Below are 18,522 nucleotides of genomic sequence, written 5' to 3'. Positions count from 1 at the left end.
CTCTGCCCACCGCTCTTGTGAAAGCCGTTGTCATTAACGACTTGTGAAGGTCATATATCATGTCATTTAAATCATGAGTGCGCGTCACATACAACATCGGGGTACTGTGGCAAATAGTGATAATACAGTTGGCTACAATGCTACAAATGAGTTCGAAGCGTGTTTTTGTTTTGGCGGTACACTGATATCTACTGTCTCCACTCGAGGCTTGGTCTCCGTAGCTGAAAGCCCGTCAACATTATGCGTCAAACCGGCTAGTAGATGGAACTCACATGGGGGCTAACCAATTTGCGTCGGGTGTAAAAGTTGTCTCTGAGCTTTGTTTCTGCAGGGGGTTTGATACCAGACATGTAAGTGTTGTAGTCGGCGAATGGATTCGCAGGGGTCGCGGGATACTGTGACGCAGGAGAATCATAGTCGGCGAATGGACCAGCTGGAGTCGCGAGGTATTGTGATGCGGGGGAACTGAAGTTCGCGAATGGACCGGCGGGGGTCACGGGATACTCGGATGCGGGAGAATACGAACTGTCGGTCATCGACGCAGGTGGTGACGGAGAGCCGTAAGGTTTCTGATCCATGACCTTTGCGTCCTCCGACGTGAGCTGTGTATGCATTAGGAGCTTATTCGCCTGCTCAGCGTCGCGCAAGGAGCTGCGAGGGGGAAGGGGCGCAACAGGTCTCCGTCGCGGCGGCCGAGCTGGTTTCTGAAGTGGGAGCACCGGCGATTCAGTCACGGACGGCGTAACGGGTTCATCTGAGCTTGCGCTCTCCGTCGATACATCTTCATCGCCGCTCGGTAGCGTCGCCGGGTAGATGCTTGGGGTTGATGGCGCAGCAGACGGGGTAGCGGAGGTGTGTTTGATGTGTCGAGGCGTCGGGCGCGAGACTTCGTACACGTTGTCGTTTGTAATCGCCAGGCCAACAACACCACTGCCATAGCTTGGGCGATGCTGATGGTTCGGAGAGGCGGTGGCGTATCCGTTACTTGGGATATTCAAGAGTACTGAACCGTCATACGCTGGCTTTCCCAGGCTCCTGCCGCCTGCTCCCACACCCGCGAGAGTCGTCTCAAGCCTGTCCGAACTGGAGTGGACGCTGGGTGGGTGGCTTCTGACAGGCGCAGCAGACGCGCTAGCGAATTCCTCGTCGAGAAGATTCTGCTGGCCGCGATTCACGCCCAACCCCGCGCCAATTAGATTCCTATGTGACGAGTCTGAACCAGCATAGCGCATCTGGGTCGACGGTGTCGCTCTTGGGTCCTCGAAGGGGTTATCGGGCTGCGGAAGCGGGCGAGAAATACTATGGCGAATGCGTCTGCGACGGCGACGCTTGCAGAGGAAAAAGGCGATAAGAGCAGCAATTGTCGCAACGATAAGTCCTACCACCACAAAGACACCTGCGACAGCACCGCCATGGCTGAAGAAGCTAGAACAGGATCTTACTACGGTGTGTAAAAGAGGGCTTGACATGATACTTACCCATTATGTGTAGAGGTATCTCCTATGGCCCAAATACCGGTCGGATTCGCCTCGATATGGGTAGCGGTGACGAGACTGCCGTTGGAACCTGTAGACACAGCAAGGCTCGTGATGACAGGTGGAATTGTGACCGTAGTGTGTCCCTTCGAGTCTGTGGTGGATATAAAGATCGGATTCGAAAGAGTCGTTTCTGGGTGGTCTGTGATTGTACTGGTGGTGGTCGCAGACTGCGCATTTGCTTGATTGGCGGTGGGGTTAGAGATCACAGAACTCGATGTGCCATTGTTCGCAGATGAACCTGGCGTTGAGGACGATATAGGAGCCTGGAGACCACCATTGTGAGTCACTGCGGACGAAGACGCTTGTCCAGCTGGGGCAGAGGAAGTCACGCCCCCGGGAGCAGAAGATCCACTAACCGCTGGAGACTGCACATTCACCTCGCTAGAGGAGCTGGAGACAGGTGTTGCGCTACTCTGCAAAGAAGTCGAGGAGACAGCACGAGTCGAAGTGGCCTGAGAGGAAGGTTCTACGCTCGAAGATGGTGCAGGCGAGCTCGAGGGCTTTGTAACTTCTGACGAAGACAACGCTGGTGCCGATGCTGCTGTAGAAGATGGCTGTGGAGACCCGGAAGAAACGTCAGGAGCTTCGCTACTCGAGTTCAGCTCAACGGGGGCCGCCTTCACAGCTGAGACGAGAGCGGGCGAAGATGAAGTCGGTGCGACGGAGCTACTGTCCGATCCTTTAGACGAAGCGGCCATACTAGTAGGAACGGTAGAAATAACAGTGCTGTTATTAAATATAAGCCCAAAAATCAGGTATATAATCAGCAGACTCAGTTTGGCTTACCTGGAAACGACGTCGTGGTTACCGGCAGGCCGAGCTATAGGATTGGATGCCCGGCTGGGCGAAGCTATCGCGCTCACTGGCAATGAAGAAACTACGGCGGGGGAGCTAGCACTAAGGTTTGGCGGGACAACCTCGGTAGAGGTCGGTTCAGGCACCGGCTGGATTCGTCGACTCTCGGAAGCGGAAATACTCAGAGAGCTCGGTATAGCCTTGATTGTCGAGGGTTCGGAATTGGAAGAGCTGATACCAGTAATGATGCTGCTCTTCGATGGAACAACTGACGTAGGCCCGACAGGTATGCTGGAGGACGAGCCAATGAAGGAAGCCTTGGAAGGAACGTCGCTGCGTGTAGAGGAAAGGAAGGTAGAAGTTGAGGAGAGATGTGATACAGTGGATGCGGCGGCCTGGAATGAGGTGGCGGGGAAAGAGGAAAATTCGCTAAAGGTTGAAGGAGTTGAGGAAATAGACACAGCTGACAGGTCTGCGACGGGGAGACCACGCTGAGCAGAGCGTGTAAGGACAGCTGCCGCGGAGAATGCGGAAATTTGGGGCGAGGTGGCGGGGAAAGAAGAGATTCTGCTGAAGGCTGAAGGGGCTGAGGCAGCGGACGTGGCTGACGGGTCTACAGCGGAAAATCCACGTTCAACAGAGCGAATTGGCGTTGCCGCGGAGGAGAACGGGAGAGTTTGAGACGAGTCGACAGGGAAGGAGGAGGTCGTGCTCAAGGCTGAGAGGGTCGGGACAGCAGAGGCAGTTGACGAGTCCGCAACGGTGAGGCTACCTTCAGCGGAACGGGTGGGAATTGCCGCAGAGGACGATATGGAATCTTGGGACGGGACGACGGGAAGAGAGGACAGTCCGCTGAAGGTCGAGGCGGTCGAGGCGGCAGGTGCAGTTGATGAGCCTACGGCAGGGGAGACCACTCTCGACGAAGCGAGTGGGAGTGACCGCTAAGGACAATGCGGTAATAGGCTCGACGGGGACAGAGCTCGCCCCAGAAACGGCGGCGCTCAGTCGTCGGGAGACGGCAGAGGACGCAGGGGAAACAAAGGGACTGGCAGTCACTTGGCTCGCAGGGTTAAGAGGCGAAGCCAGAGATGCGTCGTTGCCGCTCAGCGTGACCCCTGCTTGACAAATATAAGCCTCCGGAGGTCATGCGAACACGTAGCAGATGGGTAGTGCAGTTGCTCACCTGGAACGGTAGACATCGCCTGCGCAGCGTAGGACGGGACGCTGGTGCCTACCTATACCTTGATAGGAGCAGGGAGCCTGTGAAAGCTCGTCCGGGCAGGTATCGACCCAGTCCCCCATCTTCTGTCGCTGTGGGATATATGTTTGCTGAGGATTGCGAGAGGCGACTTGCTCCTGTTTTGGGCACGGTTCGTCGGCACCTGGATATCCTGTACTAATGTTTGCGTAATTTCTCTGCTTTGGCTGTAGCCTACCGTGCACCTGTATCATGCTGCATTGAACATATGACAATCTCACGTAGCATTACCATATGATTGAGGAGCTAACCGCGCGTCATTCCTCACGTCTCTCATGTCGCACGGCTTCTCTTCGCACATTGTCGACTCTAAATTCTGCAATTCTGCCATATGCTGCCCGAGCAAATGGGTGTGGCCATGTGGTTCTATCTGACCACCTGGGCCGACAAGAGCAAGTTAGCCGGGGTTATCGACTGGCTGGCAGAGCCAAACTTGGCCGGCCCCGCTCTGGTGACCTGCGTTAAACCTACGTCCGCGTTGTCTACACTTCTTCATCAGACAACAGCGAAGATCTTACGGCCTTCGCGCATGTGCTAAGCTAATGGCTCATCCGTATCCGAGGCTCTTCCAGCTTTGACCATGTCAACTGACAGTGTGAACCTGGTGAGAAGTTCGGAGATCGGTATGCCTCGGTACGCGACTAGGCGTGCAACGCACGAGATTTACCCGATCCCACCACGCGAAGGGGAAGGAACAGAGGCATTCTCAGGCGGAGTGGGAGTGGATAAAACGGCGTAAAAATATCTGTAACACATCGGTCAAAGTGAAAGTCTACCAGCATGACCATGGTTACTGGTCCAAACCTGACAGATCCGGCAGCGGATCGCAGTGCACGGGAATGATGACTCAATGAGTACTAAGTAGCTGACCCGTCATAATAAAGACTCACGTCACTGTCCTCCGCACAGCTGGTGAACACAGCTTACGTTACATGTGTGCGCCAATCAGCAACACTTATTCCCACCGGGTAACCGTAGCTTCACAGTGCCTTTCCTACGGCTACCGCTCAGGCTCCCAAAGCTAAGCCGGCTCGAGCTATTGACACGTCGGAGAGCACGGTCGCCATAGCTAACACCGCTTCCGGCTTTCTCAGGATCCAGCGCACCGGATTCGATGGCGAGCAATATCGACCGAGCGCACAGTAGGAATGGTGCTTCAACGTTGTCCCCCGTGAGTGACGATGCCTCCAGGAAGTGTACGTCTAATATTAATATGTCCATGAGGCTGACACCGAGCACACTATACCAAGAAGAGACGCACCATTCTCAGCAGCCCACCGGCTGGCCTCCGCCCACTCCACTTCCCTGTCCTCTTCCCGATCGGCCTTGTTGCCGACCAGCACGCAAACTAAATGAGGACTCCCGAGGGCTCTTGCATCCGCAAGCCATCGAGATAAGTTCAAAAAAGATGCGCGACTGCAATGATCTGTTTTGGTACATTAAAACGCAAGGGAGGAATGTGGCTGCTAACCTCGTGATGTCGTAAACCAGGATGGCACCAGCAGCACCGCGGTAGTAGCTTCGGGTTACAGACCTGATGCAATCCCTGTGAGTACAATCATGGAGAAATCGGAGCTGTTTTGGTTGTACCTGAAGCGTTCTTGGCCTGCCGTGTCCCATAGCTGGCGCGGGTTCCGTGTTAGACCGATTGACCGCATGCAAGGTGGATAAGGCGAACCTGCAGTTTTATCCTCTTCTCACCCAATTTGACGGTTCTACTTGAAAATTCTACTCCGATGGTATGTTGAGAGTGTTCCTTGACTGCGATGTATGACGGTTAGCATGAATGCGTACCGAGAGGAGGCGTGAGCCATACAAGAATTGTGCGTGAATTGATGTAGTAAGCAAGATTTGCCAGTTCCCGCTTCGCCTATAGGGATGTAAGAAGTGTGGACAATACATAGGGAGCTCTTTTGGCCCACCAATGATAATATACTTCATGAGAAAGTCTAGGTACGTTCCAAAGGTCAGGAGAGCTGATGCAAACAGCATGAAGTGCCTAACCGTAAGTTTCCAGTAGCTCCGTAGCATCTAAATCATAGTCGTTGGCCATTGCGGATGAGAGGGAGACGAATAGTAGCAGATTGCCCTTCCGGGCTTGACAGCATGTATTACAGCGAACGAGAAGTAGACCATGGCTCGTCTCCGCACACTGTGCATGGCTCAGTTATCACGTGACGTAGTCCGAAAATGGCAAATCCGAGACGTGCGCAGCCGCTCCTGATGACTTTCTGGTTTCCCTGCGCTTTGTTTCTAACACACGCACGTCGAGACTTTGTGGGGAAGATAGCAACAGCGACCGACTAACAACATATATTACCATCCCTTCCATGGCACCCAGACGTCCTCGACAACATTGCCTCCCCCGTTAATGCTGGAGTCTACAACATAGTACCACGGATGCCCCGCCAGAGTCAGACATGCATGCTGCCCGACAATCTCAACAACCTCTCCGACTTTTAACGCATCGCGTCCTGTTGGTGGACCCGCCTCAGGACTCCTAGTCAACGTGCCATGCTCTTGCGAGATGCGGCCCAATTTCCAAGATTTGCCTAGCACTTCGCCGAACGTACCGCTCGGGCCTGTGTCTTTGCTCATCGCGAGCGCTCCCGCGTCGCACATTGCCTCATCTGTGCCACCGACGCCTCTGCCCGGGTAGTATGAGATGACCGTCGTCAGGACTTTCTGGGCGACACGCGACCGGTCAACGAGATTTGTGTGCAGCTGCTGAAGATCAAGAAGAGGGTAATTGCCTTGTGGGTCCTCAGCTGCGGTTACCGCTCGCGTTATTTGACCGGGTACTCACCAGCATGCAACTCAAGCGTCCCGTTCAATGATGACGCCAACCTGTCTCTGGTCTCGACACTTGCTGTATGGGCCGTAGGCGTCGAACCAACTGCGAGGACGAATGGAGCTGAGATTCTCGATTCAACACCCGGCATTCCCGGTATCATCGACAGTGCCAGTCCTGCGGCTGTATTCACCGCGTCAACTTCCGCGGACAGAAACGTGCTGGCGGTAGTAAAGGAGGTAGAAGCGTAGGATTGACCAGCGTGGCTGTAAAAGCCGTAGATGGAGATGATAGGTGAGTTAAGGAGAGCGATCAAGAGCTCCTCGAAGGCTGCTGAAGTCGGTACCAATCCTGCTCGTCTGGGCCAATTGTCAAAGCGTGATAATAGGACGCAAGGATCTCGACGTACTTTCCGCCAGCATCGACTTTGACAAAGACTGACCATGTTCTGGGGTTCTCTCGTCGGCTCTCAAAGAGTTCAAGAAGTTTGACTTGGTCAGGATGGTCTATCATAATGCGTATTATTGCACCGTTTTGAGCAATTTCGTCCCATAGTGCCGACAAGTCGGCTATCTTGTTCGGAGGTAATGGAAGGCCGTAGAGGATCTGCGGGAGACAGGAACTTCATATCATTTACAGTTGACACCCCCGGTACTCGACGTACATCGGTAACGGTCCCGTCTGCCACCAGCCCTGCCTTCACGACCTCGCAAGCTTCCATTAGTGTTGAGACGACGATTGCATGCGTCTTGTCCGAGGAAGAACTAAGCTGAAGTGTCGTCCCCTCGGCCGTCTGACGGCGTATTCAGTTCACGTCGTGCGATCCGGACCCACGCTGGAGGCCTACCTTGTGAGTTTTAACATGGGCACGAAACGCTGCTCCCCACTGTTTTGCTTTATCGTGCATCCTCGCACAATTACTGGCGTAGACGGCGCGGTCGATGACCACTGCGGGCGTTCTGAGAGCATGGAGGGGCTGGCCTCTGAAAGTGGCGACAAGTGCGCTCTTCTGAGGAAGGCCGATCAGGTGGTGAGGCGTCCTCGTCTGCGGAGGGAGACCTTGGAGGGTGCCGTTGTAGACAGGCATGTCTGCGGTAAGCACAGTACTGCTCAAAGTGGCGAAGTGGAGGTTAACAAGCCTATCGATCTCTCGCCCGGGTTCCAGAGTCACTGGCCGGGTGTCCGGTCCGGTGATATCTCCTCGGCCGGTGATCACAGCTCCCTCACGGACCATGGTGCGGCTTATCACCTTAGTCAGTCACGGTCTTCACGCGTACCATCTCGGTAGCACGCGCACGATCCACGCAGCACACCCTCCCGCTTCTATAAGACACAGCAACCAATAACGTGACTCCCATACGCGTCCGCCCGACACTTCCACAATGGCAACAGTCCAGCCCACCAGGACAATCTATCAGCCCATCCACCCCGAGGTCCTTCCCAAGCTGCTACCCGAATATGTCGAGTTCCACAACGCCAACACGGCCTTCGTACCTGCTGTTCATGAAATCCCCGTGGGATCCTTCGTGCCGCCAGAACCCGCCTGTGGTGGGTGGGTCCGAGCCGTTACCAGTTGGCTCGGTCAGGGACCTATCTCTGAGCCACTGCAAGGTGCGAGTTTTCGCGCCGGAGGGCCAGCAACCAGCCGAAGGCTGGCCTATCTTTCTCTATTTCCACGGAGGCACGTTCGCCTCAGTTTGGGTACTTCGATCGATCGCTAAGTCGTGCTTGGTAGGCGGATGGACTCTCGGTAATATCAACACTGAGAATGCGTTTGCAACGAATATGTGCAAACGTAAGTGCCCTATGTCGTATCCATGTTTGGTTCTCATGCGGCATGCTGGTAGGTGCGAAATGTGTCGTCGTGTCTGTCGACTATCGTCTCGCTCCCGAAGCTAAATACCCCAAGGCGGTCCAAGATGCGGAAGAAGCATTGTACTGGGTGCGAGACCACGGCAAGGGCGAACTTAACGGCAACCTGAGCAAGTTTGCTGTGGGTGGGTCGTCAAGGTCTATTCGCTCGTTTCATCCTAACAGACCTGGAACTCACCTAATTACTGTACAGCGGCGGCAACCTTGCCGCCATCGTTTCTCATAAAGCTGCTCTGGCAGATCCGCCCATTCCACTCGTCTTCCAGCTCCACGTCGTGCCTGTCGTAGACAATACGGCCCAGCCCTCGGGCGTACCGTACACATCCTGGATTGAGAACGCGAGAACGCCCTCGCTCTCGCCTGCCAAGATGCTATGGTACAAGCAGAACTACTCTCCGGACGAGGCGGACTGGACAAAGTGGGACAACTCGCCTATCTTTGGGCCGGATGAAGCCTTCAGGGGCGCTCCGCCGACGTGGATCTGCGTTGCGGAGTTGGATATTCTAAGGGATGAAGGTATCGCATACGCGGAAAAGCTGAAAAGCTTTGGTGTCCCTGTCGAACTGAAGATCTACAAGGGCTGTCCACATCCTATCATGGCTATGGATGGGTGAGGAGCTTCATCCTTGATGCCCCATGCTCCAACGCGTCAATTCACACTTACAACTGTTGCATCGCAGTGTCCTACAAATTGGGAGACAACTAATCTCGGACGCCGCTGAAGCCCTGGCAAAGGCCTTTGAAACCTTGTAGATACAGCAATGTGTACAATTCAGATCCATGGACTTTTTTCGTGCTTCACGCCGTTGTTCGAATGCTTCAGGAAGTCGCGATGGCCTCAATTTCAACATCGACATCGTTCGGCAGCCGGAGCGCAGAGATGCAGGTGCGTGCAGGCTTCGGACTGGGCAGAACTGGATAGCTAATCAGATGTGTATTTGGGTGGGCGCAGCGATATGAAGTACTTACGCTTCTCATAGACCTCGTTCATCGCCACAAAATCGTCCATGTTTTTCAGGTACACGTTGACTTTGACAACCTTCTCCCAGGACGATCCTGCAGCCTTGAGCACGTTGCCGAGGTTTGCAATGCATTGAGCCTGTGCGGTACAGCAATCGCATCGTCTCATTGGCCTGCGAGTCGAAGTGAGCTCGTACCGTGTGCTCCTGGATACCACCTTCGACGACCTTCCCATCACTGCCGACCGGGGTTTGTCCGCTGAGGAAAATCAGCCCAGGTATTTTCGTAGCATGTGCTGAGTTATGTTCATCAACCGCGCCTGAGCAATACGCTTAACAGACGTACAGAGGATGTGCGGGTGAGCTGGGTTTTCGGGAGAATTGATCTTCTCGACGGTGGACATCGTAAACGGTTCAGTAACCTCAGAGTGATGGGCCTGATGTTCGTGGAGGTTGCGGAGAAGGAGAGAGGGCACGTCCCTGCGGGCGAGCTTAACGCAACGAATAACGATAGCCTCTGATCGATCATCGACATAATATACCGATTAATACCGATAGGCCGTACGGCGCAGTGGAATACCTGCAGTCCGCTCGATCACTCTGGACCAATAGCTGCACACGTGGGAGACGTCCGGAGCTGAAGGATTCGGATAGATTACACGAAGAACAGCGAAGAACTCATTCCTGTTGCAATATCACGTGAACAGTATTATTCTAGAAAGTCTAGTTCGCAGAAATTACCACCAGTGCGAAGTTTGAACAGAGGTTGGCGACTGTCAGCTGGCGCATGCGATCGGCGCTGTCTTGGATGGAGAATAGCATTAGATCTGGTAAGGAAAGCATCATTTGAGAGTAAGCAATCGCTCTGCATCAACTGTCTCCCAAACCTGTCAAGAATCAGAATTCGACGGCGTCCGAACACGCGTAGGGAAGTTTGCCTAGCACAATACTTGAGATACATAGGATCAGAGAGCAGAAAAAGGGTAAGACGATACAAGAGGCTGTACTGTTATCCTGCGCACAACAAAAAAAGAGATCAGTATGCCACAGAGACGCAGCACCAACGGTATTCGACCGAGATCTCATTGATGGGCCTGGAGAATAGCGTCGGAGATGAATGCAGCAGAAACCTGGCGTCCGCCAAACCAGCGACCATGAAGACCTTCGATGGCCTTCTTGGCGGATTCAATGGAGTCAAACTTGACATAGATTTCACCCTAGGAAGAATGAGCCGAGCTGTTTCGTGGAAGCGGAAAGGACACGTACCTGTGATTCCCTCTCCACTTTGATAAAGTTGACATCGCCGTATTTATCTTCAACTTCATTTTTGACATCGTCAGCAAGCTCTTTATCCCAATCACGCTCGGTTTCCCTGCGCCACAAGTAGAACGATCAGCCAGCATTTGACAAAATGTAGGCATTATACTGACTCCTCGGGGTTAAACATGTTCTTCAGCAGAACCGACTTTGATTGCATCGATTGCGGGATATTAGGCTTCATACTGTGTAACATGAGACGATCAGCATATGTGGCTTCCAGATAATAGGTTCATGGCAACTCACATGGGCTGAGGGCGAGCAGCAGGCTGGTCAGTCCTAGCAAGTTTCTGCATCAGCGCCTGTCGGGATGCCGCGTTCAGGTTACCACCTAGGGATCTGTCAGCTCGATGTTTGTGCATTCGAGTGTGTGTGCTTACCGCCAGTGTCATCCAGAGATTCCTGAGGAGTGTATCTGACGTTGCCCTTCTCGTGAACAGTATTTACACGGAGCTGCAGCTTTCATTATTTTGTAGCCACGCGATCACCAGATAATAAACTTACAGTGCGCCCAGCCAGCTCGAAACCTTCCATTTGCTCCAGAGCCATCTTGGCGTCTTCACCTCGTTTGTACTGGACGAAAGCGTAGCCCTTGCTGCGGCCAGTCATCGGGTCCCTATGAAGGTCAACGAATTCCAGTTCGCCGAAAGGCTCGAAGACCTGTCTGATATCGGATTCCGTGAGATTAAAGTGCAAGGAGCCCACGTAGAGTCTAGAGGGGAGATGAGCACACGTGTTTATGCGTAGAATAATGGGACTCACTGCATGCCGCCGTGGTGAGAACTGACGCCGGGAGGTAGATGCAGGCTGGAGTATAAGGGGATAAGATTCATGTAATACGATGTTGGTAACGACGCACCTGTCTCCAGCATGCGTCCTATTCCTCTCAGCTTCGGTATGCTGGACCTGAATTGGCAAGCCCATGACAATGGTCCCGCTGAGACCGATGGCCTTCTCGACAAGCTCGATTGTACGGAACTCCACATAGCCAATACTACAAAGAACGTCAGCGAACATGCAGGACTGACAGCACATGTACCCACCCCTTAGAACGCCTGGAGATCCTGTCAGTCACGATACGAGAGTCCATGACAGCACCTTCGCCGAGTTTATCTTCGAAGAAGTAGCCGAGATCACGAGCAGTAAGACGGGCAGCCAGCTGAGAGACAAAGACAGACCGAGCTTCAGAATCATCTTCTCTTGGTTCTTCAGCCAGAGGGTCGTCGTTTGACTGGTCATAACTAGGGGAGGGACGCCTTTCACAAAAAGTGAGACGCTGGATCCAACCAAAATGAGCGCATATACCAACCTGACTGGGGGAGTGCTTTTCCTGTCCGAGCCGTATGGAGATCGTAGGCGAGCACTGGTGCTGCGGTGATGGCTTGCGCCATCGTAGTCGTCACGGGGATCGCGCCTCTTGTCACCGTACCTGCGGTCACGGTCAAAGTCGCGGGAACCGTCTGGGTGACGGCGAGGACTATCACCTAGAGGTGGCGGAGGAGCGGGTAGCCCAGCGGAGGCAGGAGGAGGAGGAAGAAGAGAAGATTCAGTACTGTCGTCTTCTTTCTTGCGCTTTAAACGGTCTTCCGGCGAATCGTCCATGGTATCGTCGCGCTTGCGACGGCGATCCCTGTATTCTCTATCCTCGCGGTCACGATCGCGGTCGCGGTGACGGCTCTCACCTCGCTCCCTGCGGTGCCTTTCGCTCTCGCGTCTTCTTTCTCTGTCGCGTTCCCGGTCATAGTCTTTATCCTTGTGAGACCGCTCACGAGAACGATCCTTGTCACGGCGATCTCGGCTCCGCTTTTCATCCGGCTCATCTCGAAGTCGGCGTTCATGCCTGTCTCTGTCTCTCTCCCTCTCGCGCGACCTGGAACGATGAGAACGACGAGTTCTATGGGTCTCGGTTGAATGGTTGCGTGACCTGTGTAATAAATTCGAGATAAGTAGTGAACAGGACAATTGTCAAAGTATGCACGCACGACTTTGAATGTCCGTCTGGAGACACAGCCTTGTCGACATCCATCTTTCCGTTCGGTGGCGACGACATGTTAGCCCTCAGACTGCGCAGATTTTCGTACAATGGGTTCCGGGTAAAGCTGCGCCGTCACGCTTCGTGACCATAACTCAAAGTGTTTAGTGACTGAGCAGTCACGGCGTCACGTCCGTCATTATGGGCGTCAGCATCTCAGCCTGCGTTCTCTCATTGTCTTCGAATGAATCACGAAGTTATGTTCTGATTTTGAAGAGATGATCTAATTACAGATTCTATTATTTGCCTACAACAAGCCTTGCAGCCTGCTCCGGACCCTCTGCTCTGCTTGCGCGAGTTCGCTCTTTGAATGTTCAGCATAAAGCTGCTCCAATGGGTTCGTAGCGTCCTGCTTTTCCAAGTCGGCCTCGATCTGGCTGAACTCTTTGCAGAATTTTCCATTGAGGACCTGGTTGTACAGGATATCCTTGAAGTGCGCTCGCGTAGCAGACCCGTCGAGCTGTAGTGCACCCTTCAGCTGCCCGTATTGTGATACGGTGGAGTGATGCTTCAGCTACGGAAGTTGTGAGCCTCTCATTCCTCTCAAGGTTAAGAAAGCGTCACACACCTGGGTGATAAACCCATCTTCCGCTGCTCGTTCAAAGATTTCGGCGGGCTCCTTGGACATCCACATTTCGTAGCAGAGCGCTTCGTCTGAGCATCCGGCTTCCTTCAGCACACTGAACGCCTCCCTGATGAATGTACTTCTATTAGCATGCTCACATGAGGCTCATGCGGCAGACCACATACCTGAACAGCACAATGATATTGGGCCAGAGTGCTTGCTCAGCGAAGAGGTCCATCGCTGTCTCCTCCTTGGCTGAAGATGCAATAGCACCGGCCTTGGTGGCTCCAATGCCTTTGGACAAAGCCAGCGCAGTAGCTAGTGCGTTCCCGCTACCATCTTGCTCCGCAGATACGAAGCAAGGGAAACCTTTTCCCTTCTGATAGAGACTGCGGACCGAGGAACCAATCATCCTAATGCCAGGGTGAGCCTCCTGTCCGATGCTGCGAAACGAGGGACTGACCTTGGTGCGACCATGACGACGTCTTGACTAGGCTTGAAATTCAATAGCTTGAAGAACACATTGTAACCGCTGGCGATCACGATGGTTGTACTATCCTTCAAGTTCGGAACAAATTGCTCGTTAAACACTCGCGGCTGAACCTGATCAGGGATCAACAGGAACACGACTACGGGGGCCTGTCAGTCAGAGGGCATCGCTGCGGACCCAAGTACGAACCATCAGCAGCTTTCGCGGCCTTCGCAAAGTCATATTCAACGTTAAATCCTCTTGACTTGGCGTCCTCTGCATAGGAGTCTGGTCGGTTTGCAACGATAATCGCTTCATTCGGAATGCCGGAGTCGCGCAGATTCTGTGCTTGAGCTGCTCCCTGATTGCCAAAACTACACGACTGTTAGCTATAACAGCTCGTAAGAGTCGGCTCTATTCAGTACGCACCCCAGGAAGACGATGGTCTTGTCGTTGAGCAAGGCTAAGTCGGCGTCGTTGTCGTAGTAGCTGCAGGGGCAGTCAATCGATGGCACCGTCGCTGCTGCATACAGTTCGCTCACATCTTTGCTGAAACCATGTCGAAGCTTAGACCAGTGTCTGGATACTGACTCGTGCGACCTACTTCAGGTTATTATACTTGTACTGGTCGGCAACTTCGGGCAGGATGCCAATCCGTACCTCCGGTCCTCGCAGCAAATCTCTGGTGCTAACTATCCTAAAGCTTCCAATGACACTATACACGCCCCTGTGACCCCCACCATGCGGTAGACCGAATAACAAAGTTGTTGCCCAGCGGCCCGCGGGACCGCCCATCCTTCTGCACTCCCATCAGGCTTACGCTGGTCGGTATGAAAGTGGAACTGGCCCTGCGTGGGGCACGTACAAAGAGACCGGTACCTCACCCCCATGTCAGCCTGGCCCGGACATGGCGCTTTTACCCGGTAAGATCGTTTGTATCACTGGGTCGTCGCGAGGTATCGGCCGAGCCTGTGCTGTCGAATGCGCAAAACAGGGCGCAAAGGGCCTCATTTTACATTATCTGGGGGATGCCGCGACCGAGCAGGAGGTCCAAAGCCTGAGGGAGGACATAGAGGCAAACTACGCCCCTACCAAGGCTGTTGTCGTCGCGGGTGATATCGGTGACCCTACGACTTCCTCAAAGGTAACCACTCGTATCGCTGTTGTAGCAAGCCTCCGTAGCCTGATGTACTCTCCGCAGATTGTGGAAGCCGGTGTTGCAGCTTTCGAACGGATAGGTGACTCTGGTAATCACGGGGTCTACGAGAGGAGCTGACAGCAGCACTAGACGTCCTCGTCAGCAATGCCGGGATCTGCCCATTCGCAGAGTTTTTGACGATGCCCCTTGCAGTTTGGGAGAAAACTAGGCAAGTTAACTTGGACGGCTCGTTTTATGCAACCCAGGGTATGGATTCTTCCCCTTTCCTAGCTCAGGCTAACTCCATACTCCGCCCAGCCGTCGCAAAGCAAATGGAAAAGCAAACTCCTCAGGGAGGTTCTATCATAGGTATCTCCTCGATCTCTGCCCTCGTTGGCGGAGGCCAACAGTGGTCAGTGAGCTCTGACATTTTGTTCGGCAGAACACTCACCGCATGTTCAGCCACTATACACCAACGAAAGCGGGCATCCTCTCCCTCATGCAGAGCTGTGCCGTCGCTCTTGGGAAATACAATATTCGCGCAAATGCAATTCTTCCCGGAACAATCGCCACCGACATCAATAAAGAAGATCTCTCCGACGAAGTGAAGCGCGAGGGTATGATAAAGCGCACATGTCTGGGACGGCTAGGTAGTGAGTCACCCTTTACTCATAGTGATGTGGGTCCCCGGATTGACATGGCAACAAGCACCGGAGGACATAGCCGGACCCGTTGTATTTCTTGCGAGTGACCTCGCCAGATATGTTACGGGCGCGTCGCTGCTTGTGGACGGAGGTCTATTCGTAAACTTGCAATAAATACGCCGTCCGGTTAAGTACACCGAGCTAATCAATGCTTCTCGTCGCTTGCAATAGTAGGCTCCAGACGTTGACCATTCACCACTGCCGGCTCCGCATCCACTAGCACGCATACCCATCTTGCCCAGTCTGGCCCTGGATTCCTCCAGGCGTGCATAGTACCCTTTTGTACGACGACGGTGCCCGGCTGATCTATCAATTGCTCAGTGCCATCCTCGAGCAAATGGACCAATCGGCCGCTAACTAGTGAGACCCACGATCCATGAGCAAGTCGTCCCAGTGCGTCAATAGAGGATGCTTTGTTACTCACTCAAGATGTTATAATCCAGAGACGATGTGCGGTGCTACTTCATCATGAGTTGCTAGCTATAAAGCTGCCGGCTATAGCAGCTCACCCAGGTTGCCGTTGTCCCAGGAGCCAAGTCTGTCATGTTACAGACCGTCCCGCCTCGCTGGACTATTCCGAGGTCACCGTTAGGCTGACGCTTCGCACCGTCCGTACTAAACCTACGTTAAGCTAGCACCTGAGTGCAGCGGAACGGAGGGGGGCCTACGCATCATTGTTATCTTGTGCGGGCACACTTTCCGTTACCCAGAGAATGTGGCTCTTTACGCCGGGAAAGGCATCGGAAGGCTACAGGTTCATGTTAGGGGTCAAAGGGTGAGTATCGTACTGTTAATAAACGCATACCTGCAGTTCTATCGTGTCACTAGTCTGCGCGGTACTGTGCCCAGATGTGTTGTGCGCCGTGACAGTGCGGGACACTGGGGATAGCTCAGTCATTTAGAACCTTGAGGCTCTTGAGTGGATGATAATCAGTGAAGCTGCGTCGAGGCAGGCTTACCCGCCTAATAAACACTTACAAAGGAAACGGCAGTGAAGTCCGTCGAGGAGTAACGGGTGCCATTGCCACCAGTCGCAAAGATCACCACGCCTATATCAGCTGACTATCCGGGCCGCCTTGGAACAGACAAGGTCACACCTGCCATACAGCAAGAACCGGTCTGCGGTGCGGTGGTGTCGGCATGCCAGCTCTGTAATTTTGCACAAATTAAGGACTTTAGAGGGTATTGGCTTCAATGACTATTTGGGAAGATATTAAAATCTTCTTCCCCTCCTCGCGGCTGCACACGTCCTTTTGCCATTCTACCACCCGAAGGCGGCTTGGTCCGTATTCCTCAGGGTTAGCTGAACTTTATCGACTGTCGCCCAAGTTGCGCGTAATGGGTGCGTAGAGGAGGGTCTCCGTAGCAGTTGATATCCCCTATTGGCAAAAGCGAAGTCTTGAACGTCCCGTTCGCAGCTGCAGTAGTTTCCGATACAACCCATCAATCACTGATTGCAAGATTACAAAATAAAAGCACGTATACATAGCGTAAGACAACAACGAGAAAGCACAATAACTAAGGGGCAGTGTCTGGCCGAGAGCGCAGTCAATACAGAGTCCAGGTGGGAGCGGGAGGATGCGGCACTTACAATAGTGGTACTCATTGATCAGCGGAATCCAGTCCTTTACAAACGCGCTCATAACACTGAGAACAGGCATATTGGCCGTCCTTTCGGCGAATGCGTCCAACTTAGGCCTAAAGCAAAGGCATGAAGAGTTAATCATTTTGCTTGATCAATGCAGTACATACCGGGTCCAGGTTTCCCAGATTGAGCCGCGCAATAGGTACCACACTATATCAGCGTCTCTCCTCGAGTACTCGGAGCGCTCCAGTGTGGCTGTAGAACCAGGCGTGCGCCGAAGCTGCCTCGCGATGAACTCGAGGGCAAGGGCAGTAATCAATGGCCGTTTAGCATTGCGACCGGAGTCGTTAGCCAACATGATAGCTGACATGTAATCAGATCGTAATCACGCGGACGGAGAATATTCAATACTTGCCATAGATGAGTGGCCGCAAGATATACACTGTCTCCGCAAGCCAGTCCTTGGGTCCAGCAAGTCGTTTGAGGAGCGCTGTCGGCGCTTTGACAGAGGTCGGTAAGAGTGCTTTAGACAGGAGATACCCATCGACTGGGTCCTGCGAGGTCGGGGGCGGAGGCTGGACGATCAAAGGATGTGGTGGAAGAGGGACGCGATTGTTCCTGAGGTGGTCGGGAGTTGAGGATACGGATTGAGGTGGGGACGAGGGCGCAAGAGTAGGGGAAGATGCTTCTGAGAGATTGTCTGGTAGCACAGACGGGTCGAAATCCCGTTCTGGGACGGAAGGTGAGAGCAATGGCCGGCGTGTGGTGCGCAATAGCGTGAAGCGGAGGGCTGCTCTAAAGGAATAGTTATAACAGGAGATAGAAGATTGGATAATCACACATACTTGATAATTTCGATGAGCACTATGCCTCTCCACCGCGCTTGGGAGGACACCCTTCTCCGGAGACCCATCTCAATCAACAATTGCACAAACTTGATGAGTTCGAGTGCCCGCGCAGCCCATTTGTATCCCCTATCCCTCTCACACCATGCTCGAGTGTACCGCGCATGTAGTGAGGGCGAAACAAACTGTCGCAGCTTAGGGTCAGACTTGACCACTTTTGAAAGAAGGGTATCATGGTAGAGACTGGTCACGTTCAACAGCGCGGAAACTAGAGACAGTGACGTATTAATTGGAGGCGGAACAGTCAGGTTGTAGCAGCAAGTAACTAACGCGCTTCTGAGGCCAACTCAGCATCCTTGAACCTTCCGGGTAGGATCCAAGTAATAGAGCGGAGAGAGGACTCTAGAGTTGAGATGACAGAGACATTGTTGACCAGAAAAGACTCGTAATGAGCGAGAGCAGACGACATGCAGAAACGGAGACTAAGGTCAAGAGGGACGTGAAGGAGAAGGACAGACGAGCGGAAAGGCCACCACAACAGGCACGACGGTTTGGACAGAGCGGGACGAATGTGATACCCCGCTTGAGTGTCGTATCCGAACAGGCGCCCAAGAAGCGTGCGGTCCCCCCGCGTCTTGATTTGGCATCCACAGT

At 53.5% G+C, this 18,522-nt stretch overlaps 7 protein-coding genes across 7 annotated transcripts; 1 reads left to right on the top strand and 6 right to left on the bottom strand.

Moving 5' to 3' along the window:
- Positions 1-108: 108 nt before the first annotated feature.
- On the bottom strand, positions 109-3,631 carry PHACADRAFT_247461 (uncharacterized protein). The gene is made up of 6 exons (XM_007390461.1): positions 3,517-3,631; positions 3,283-3,448; positions 2,325-3,248; positions 1,479-2,264; positions 273-1,425; positions 109-221 (listed from the first exon to the last, which is right to left on the bottom strand). The coding sequence occupies exons 1-6, from the start codon at positions 3,530-3,532 to the stop codon at positions 189-191; spliced, it is 3,078 nt and encodes a 1,025-aa protein (XP_007390523.1). The 5' UTR covers positions 3,533-3,631; the 3' UTR covers positions 109-188.
- Positions 3,632-4,536: 905 nt separating this feature from the next.
- PHACADRAFT_82471 (uncharacterized protein) lies at positions 4,537-5,644 on the bottom strand (the record flags this gene model as incomplete). The annotated part of the gene is made up of 8 exons (XM_007390460.1): positions 4,537-4,793; positions 4,853-5,007; positions 5,063-5,125; positions 5,182-5,213; positions 5,270-5,352; positions 5,408-5,461; positions 5,514-5,540; positions 5,596-5,644. The coding sequence occupies 8 exons, from the start codon at positions 5,642-5,644 to the stop codon at positions 4,537-4,539; spliced, it is 720 nt and encodes a 239-aa protein (XP_007390522.1).
- Positions 5,645-5,907: 263 nt separating this feature from the next.
- PHACADRAFT_134256 (uncharacterized protein) lies at positions 5,908-9,532 on the bottom strand (the record flags this gene model as incomplete). Its single annotated transcript, XM_007390459.1, has 10 exons — positions 9,412-9,532; positions 9,224-9,353; positions 8,935-9,168; positions 8,448-8,864; positions 8,230-8,392; positions 7,230-8,177; positions 7,047-7,175; positions 6,792-6,988; positions 6,398-6,741; positions 5,908-6,344 (listed from the first exon to the last, which is right to left on the bottom strand). The coding sequence occupies exons 6-10, from the start codon at positions 7,614-7,616 to the stop codon at positions 5,908-5,910; spliced, it is 1,494 nt and encodes a 497-aa protein (XP_007390521.1). The 5' UTR covers positions 7,617-8,177; positions 8,230-8,392; positions 8,448-8,864; positions 8,935-9,168; positions 9,224-9,353; positions 9,412-9,532.
- A 320-nt stretch (positions 9,533-9,852) lies between these two features.
- PHACADRAFT_247456 (uncharacterized protein) lies at positions 9,853-12,601 on the bottom strand. Its single transcript, XM_007390458.1, has 11 exons — positions 12,513-12,601; positions 11,840-12,454; positions 11,574-11,786; positions 11,390-11,524; positions 11,293-11,337; positions 11,035-11,242; positions 10,911-10,983; positions 10,777-10,861; positions 10,644-10,715; positions 10,480-10,585; positions 9,853-10,430 (listed from the first exon to the last, which is right to left on the bottom strand). Exons 1-11 carry the CDS (start codon positions 12,578-12,580, stop codon positions 10,296-10,298), a joined length of 1,755 nt encoding a protein of 584 aa, XP_007390520.1. The 5' UTR covers positions 12,581-12,601; the 3' UTR covers positions 9,853-10,295.
- Positions 12,602-12,754: 153 nt separating this feature from the next.
- PHACADRAFT_247454 (uncharacterized protein) lies at positions 12,755-14,161 on the bottom strand. The gene is made up of 7 exons (XM_007390457.1): positions 14,139-14,161; positions 14,026-14,085; positions 13,807-13,970; positions 13,591-13,756; positions 13,313-13,540; positions 13,131-13,254; positions 12,755-13,076 (listed from the first exon to the last, which is right to left on the bottom strand). The coding sequence occupies exons 1-7, from the start codon at positions 14,153-14,155 to the stop codon at positions 12,810-12,812; spliced, it is 1,026 nt and encodes a 341-aa protein (XP_007390519.1). The 5' UTR covers positions 14,156-14,161; the 3' UTR covers positions 12,755-12,809.
- A 316-nt stretch (positions 14,162-14,477) lies between these two features.
- PHACADRAFT_247452 (uncharacterized protein) lies at positions 14,478-15,755 on the top strand. Its single transcript, XM_007390456.1, has 6 exons — positions 14,478-14,740; positions 14,798-14,834; positions 14,885-15,001; positions 15,053-15,146; positions 15,197-15,387; positions 15,443-15,755. The coding sequence occupies exons 1-6, from the start codon at positions 14,504-14,506 to the stop codon at positions 15,550-15,552; spliced, it is 786 nt and encodes a 261-aa protein (XP_007390518.1). The 5' UTR covers positions 14,478-14,503; the 3' UTR covers positions 15,553-15,755.
- Positions 15,756-16,622: 867 nt separating this feature from the next.
- On the bottom strand, positions 16,623-18,433 carry PHACADRAFT_180232 (uncharacterized protein). Its single transcript, XM_007390455.1, has 6 exons — positions 18,199-18,433; positions 17,869-18,136; positions 17,439-17,818; positions 17,191-17,386; positions 17,030-17,136; positions 16,623-16,970 (listed from the first exon to the last, which is right to left on the bottom strand). Exons 1-6 carry the CDS (start codon positions 18,335-18,337, stop codon positions 16,957-16,959), a joined length of 1,104 nt encoding a protein of 367 aa, XP_007390517.1. The 5' UTR covers positions 18,338-18,433; the 3' UTR covers positions 16,623-16,956.
- Positions 18,434-18,522: the final 89 nt, after the last annotated feature.

Source organism: Phanerochaete carnosa (genome assembly GCF_000300595.1).
Source record: "Phanerochaete carnosa HHB-10118-sp unplaced genomic scaffold PHACAscaffold_1, whole genome shotgun sequence".
Taxonomy (NCBI): Eukaryota; Fungi; Basidiomycota; class Agaricomycetes; order Polyporales; family Phanerochaetaceae; genus Phanerochaete; species Phanerochaete carnosa.
This window is presented reverse-complemented; position numbering and strand designations above follow the sequence as displayed.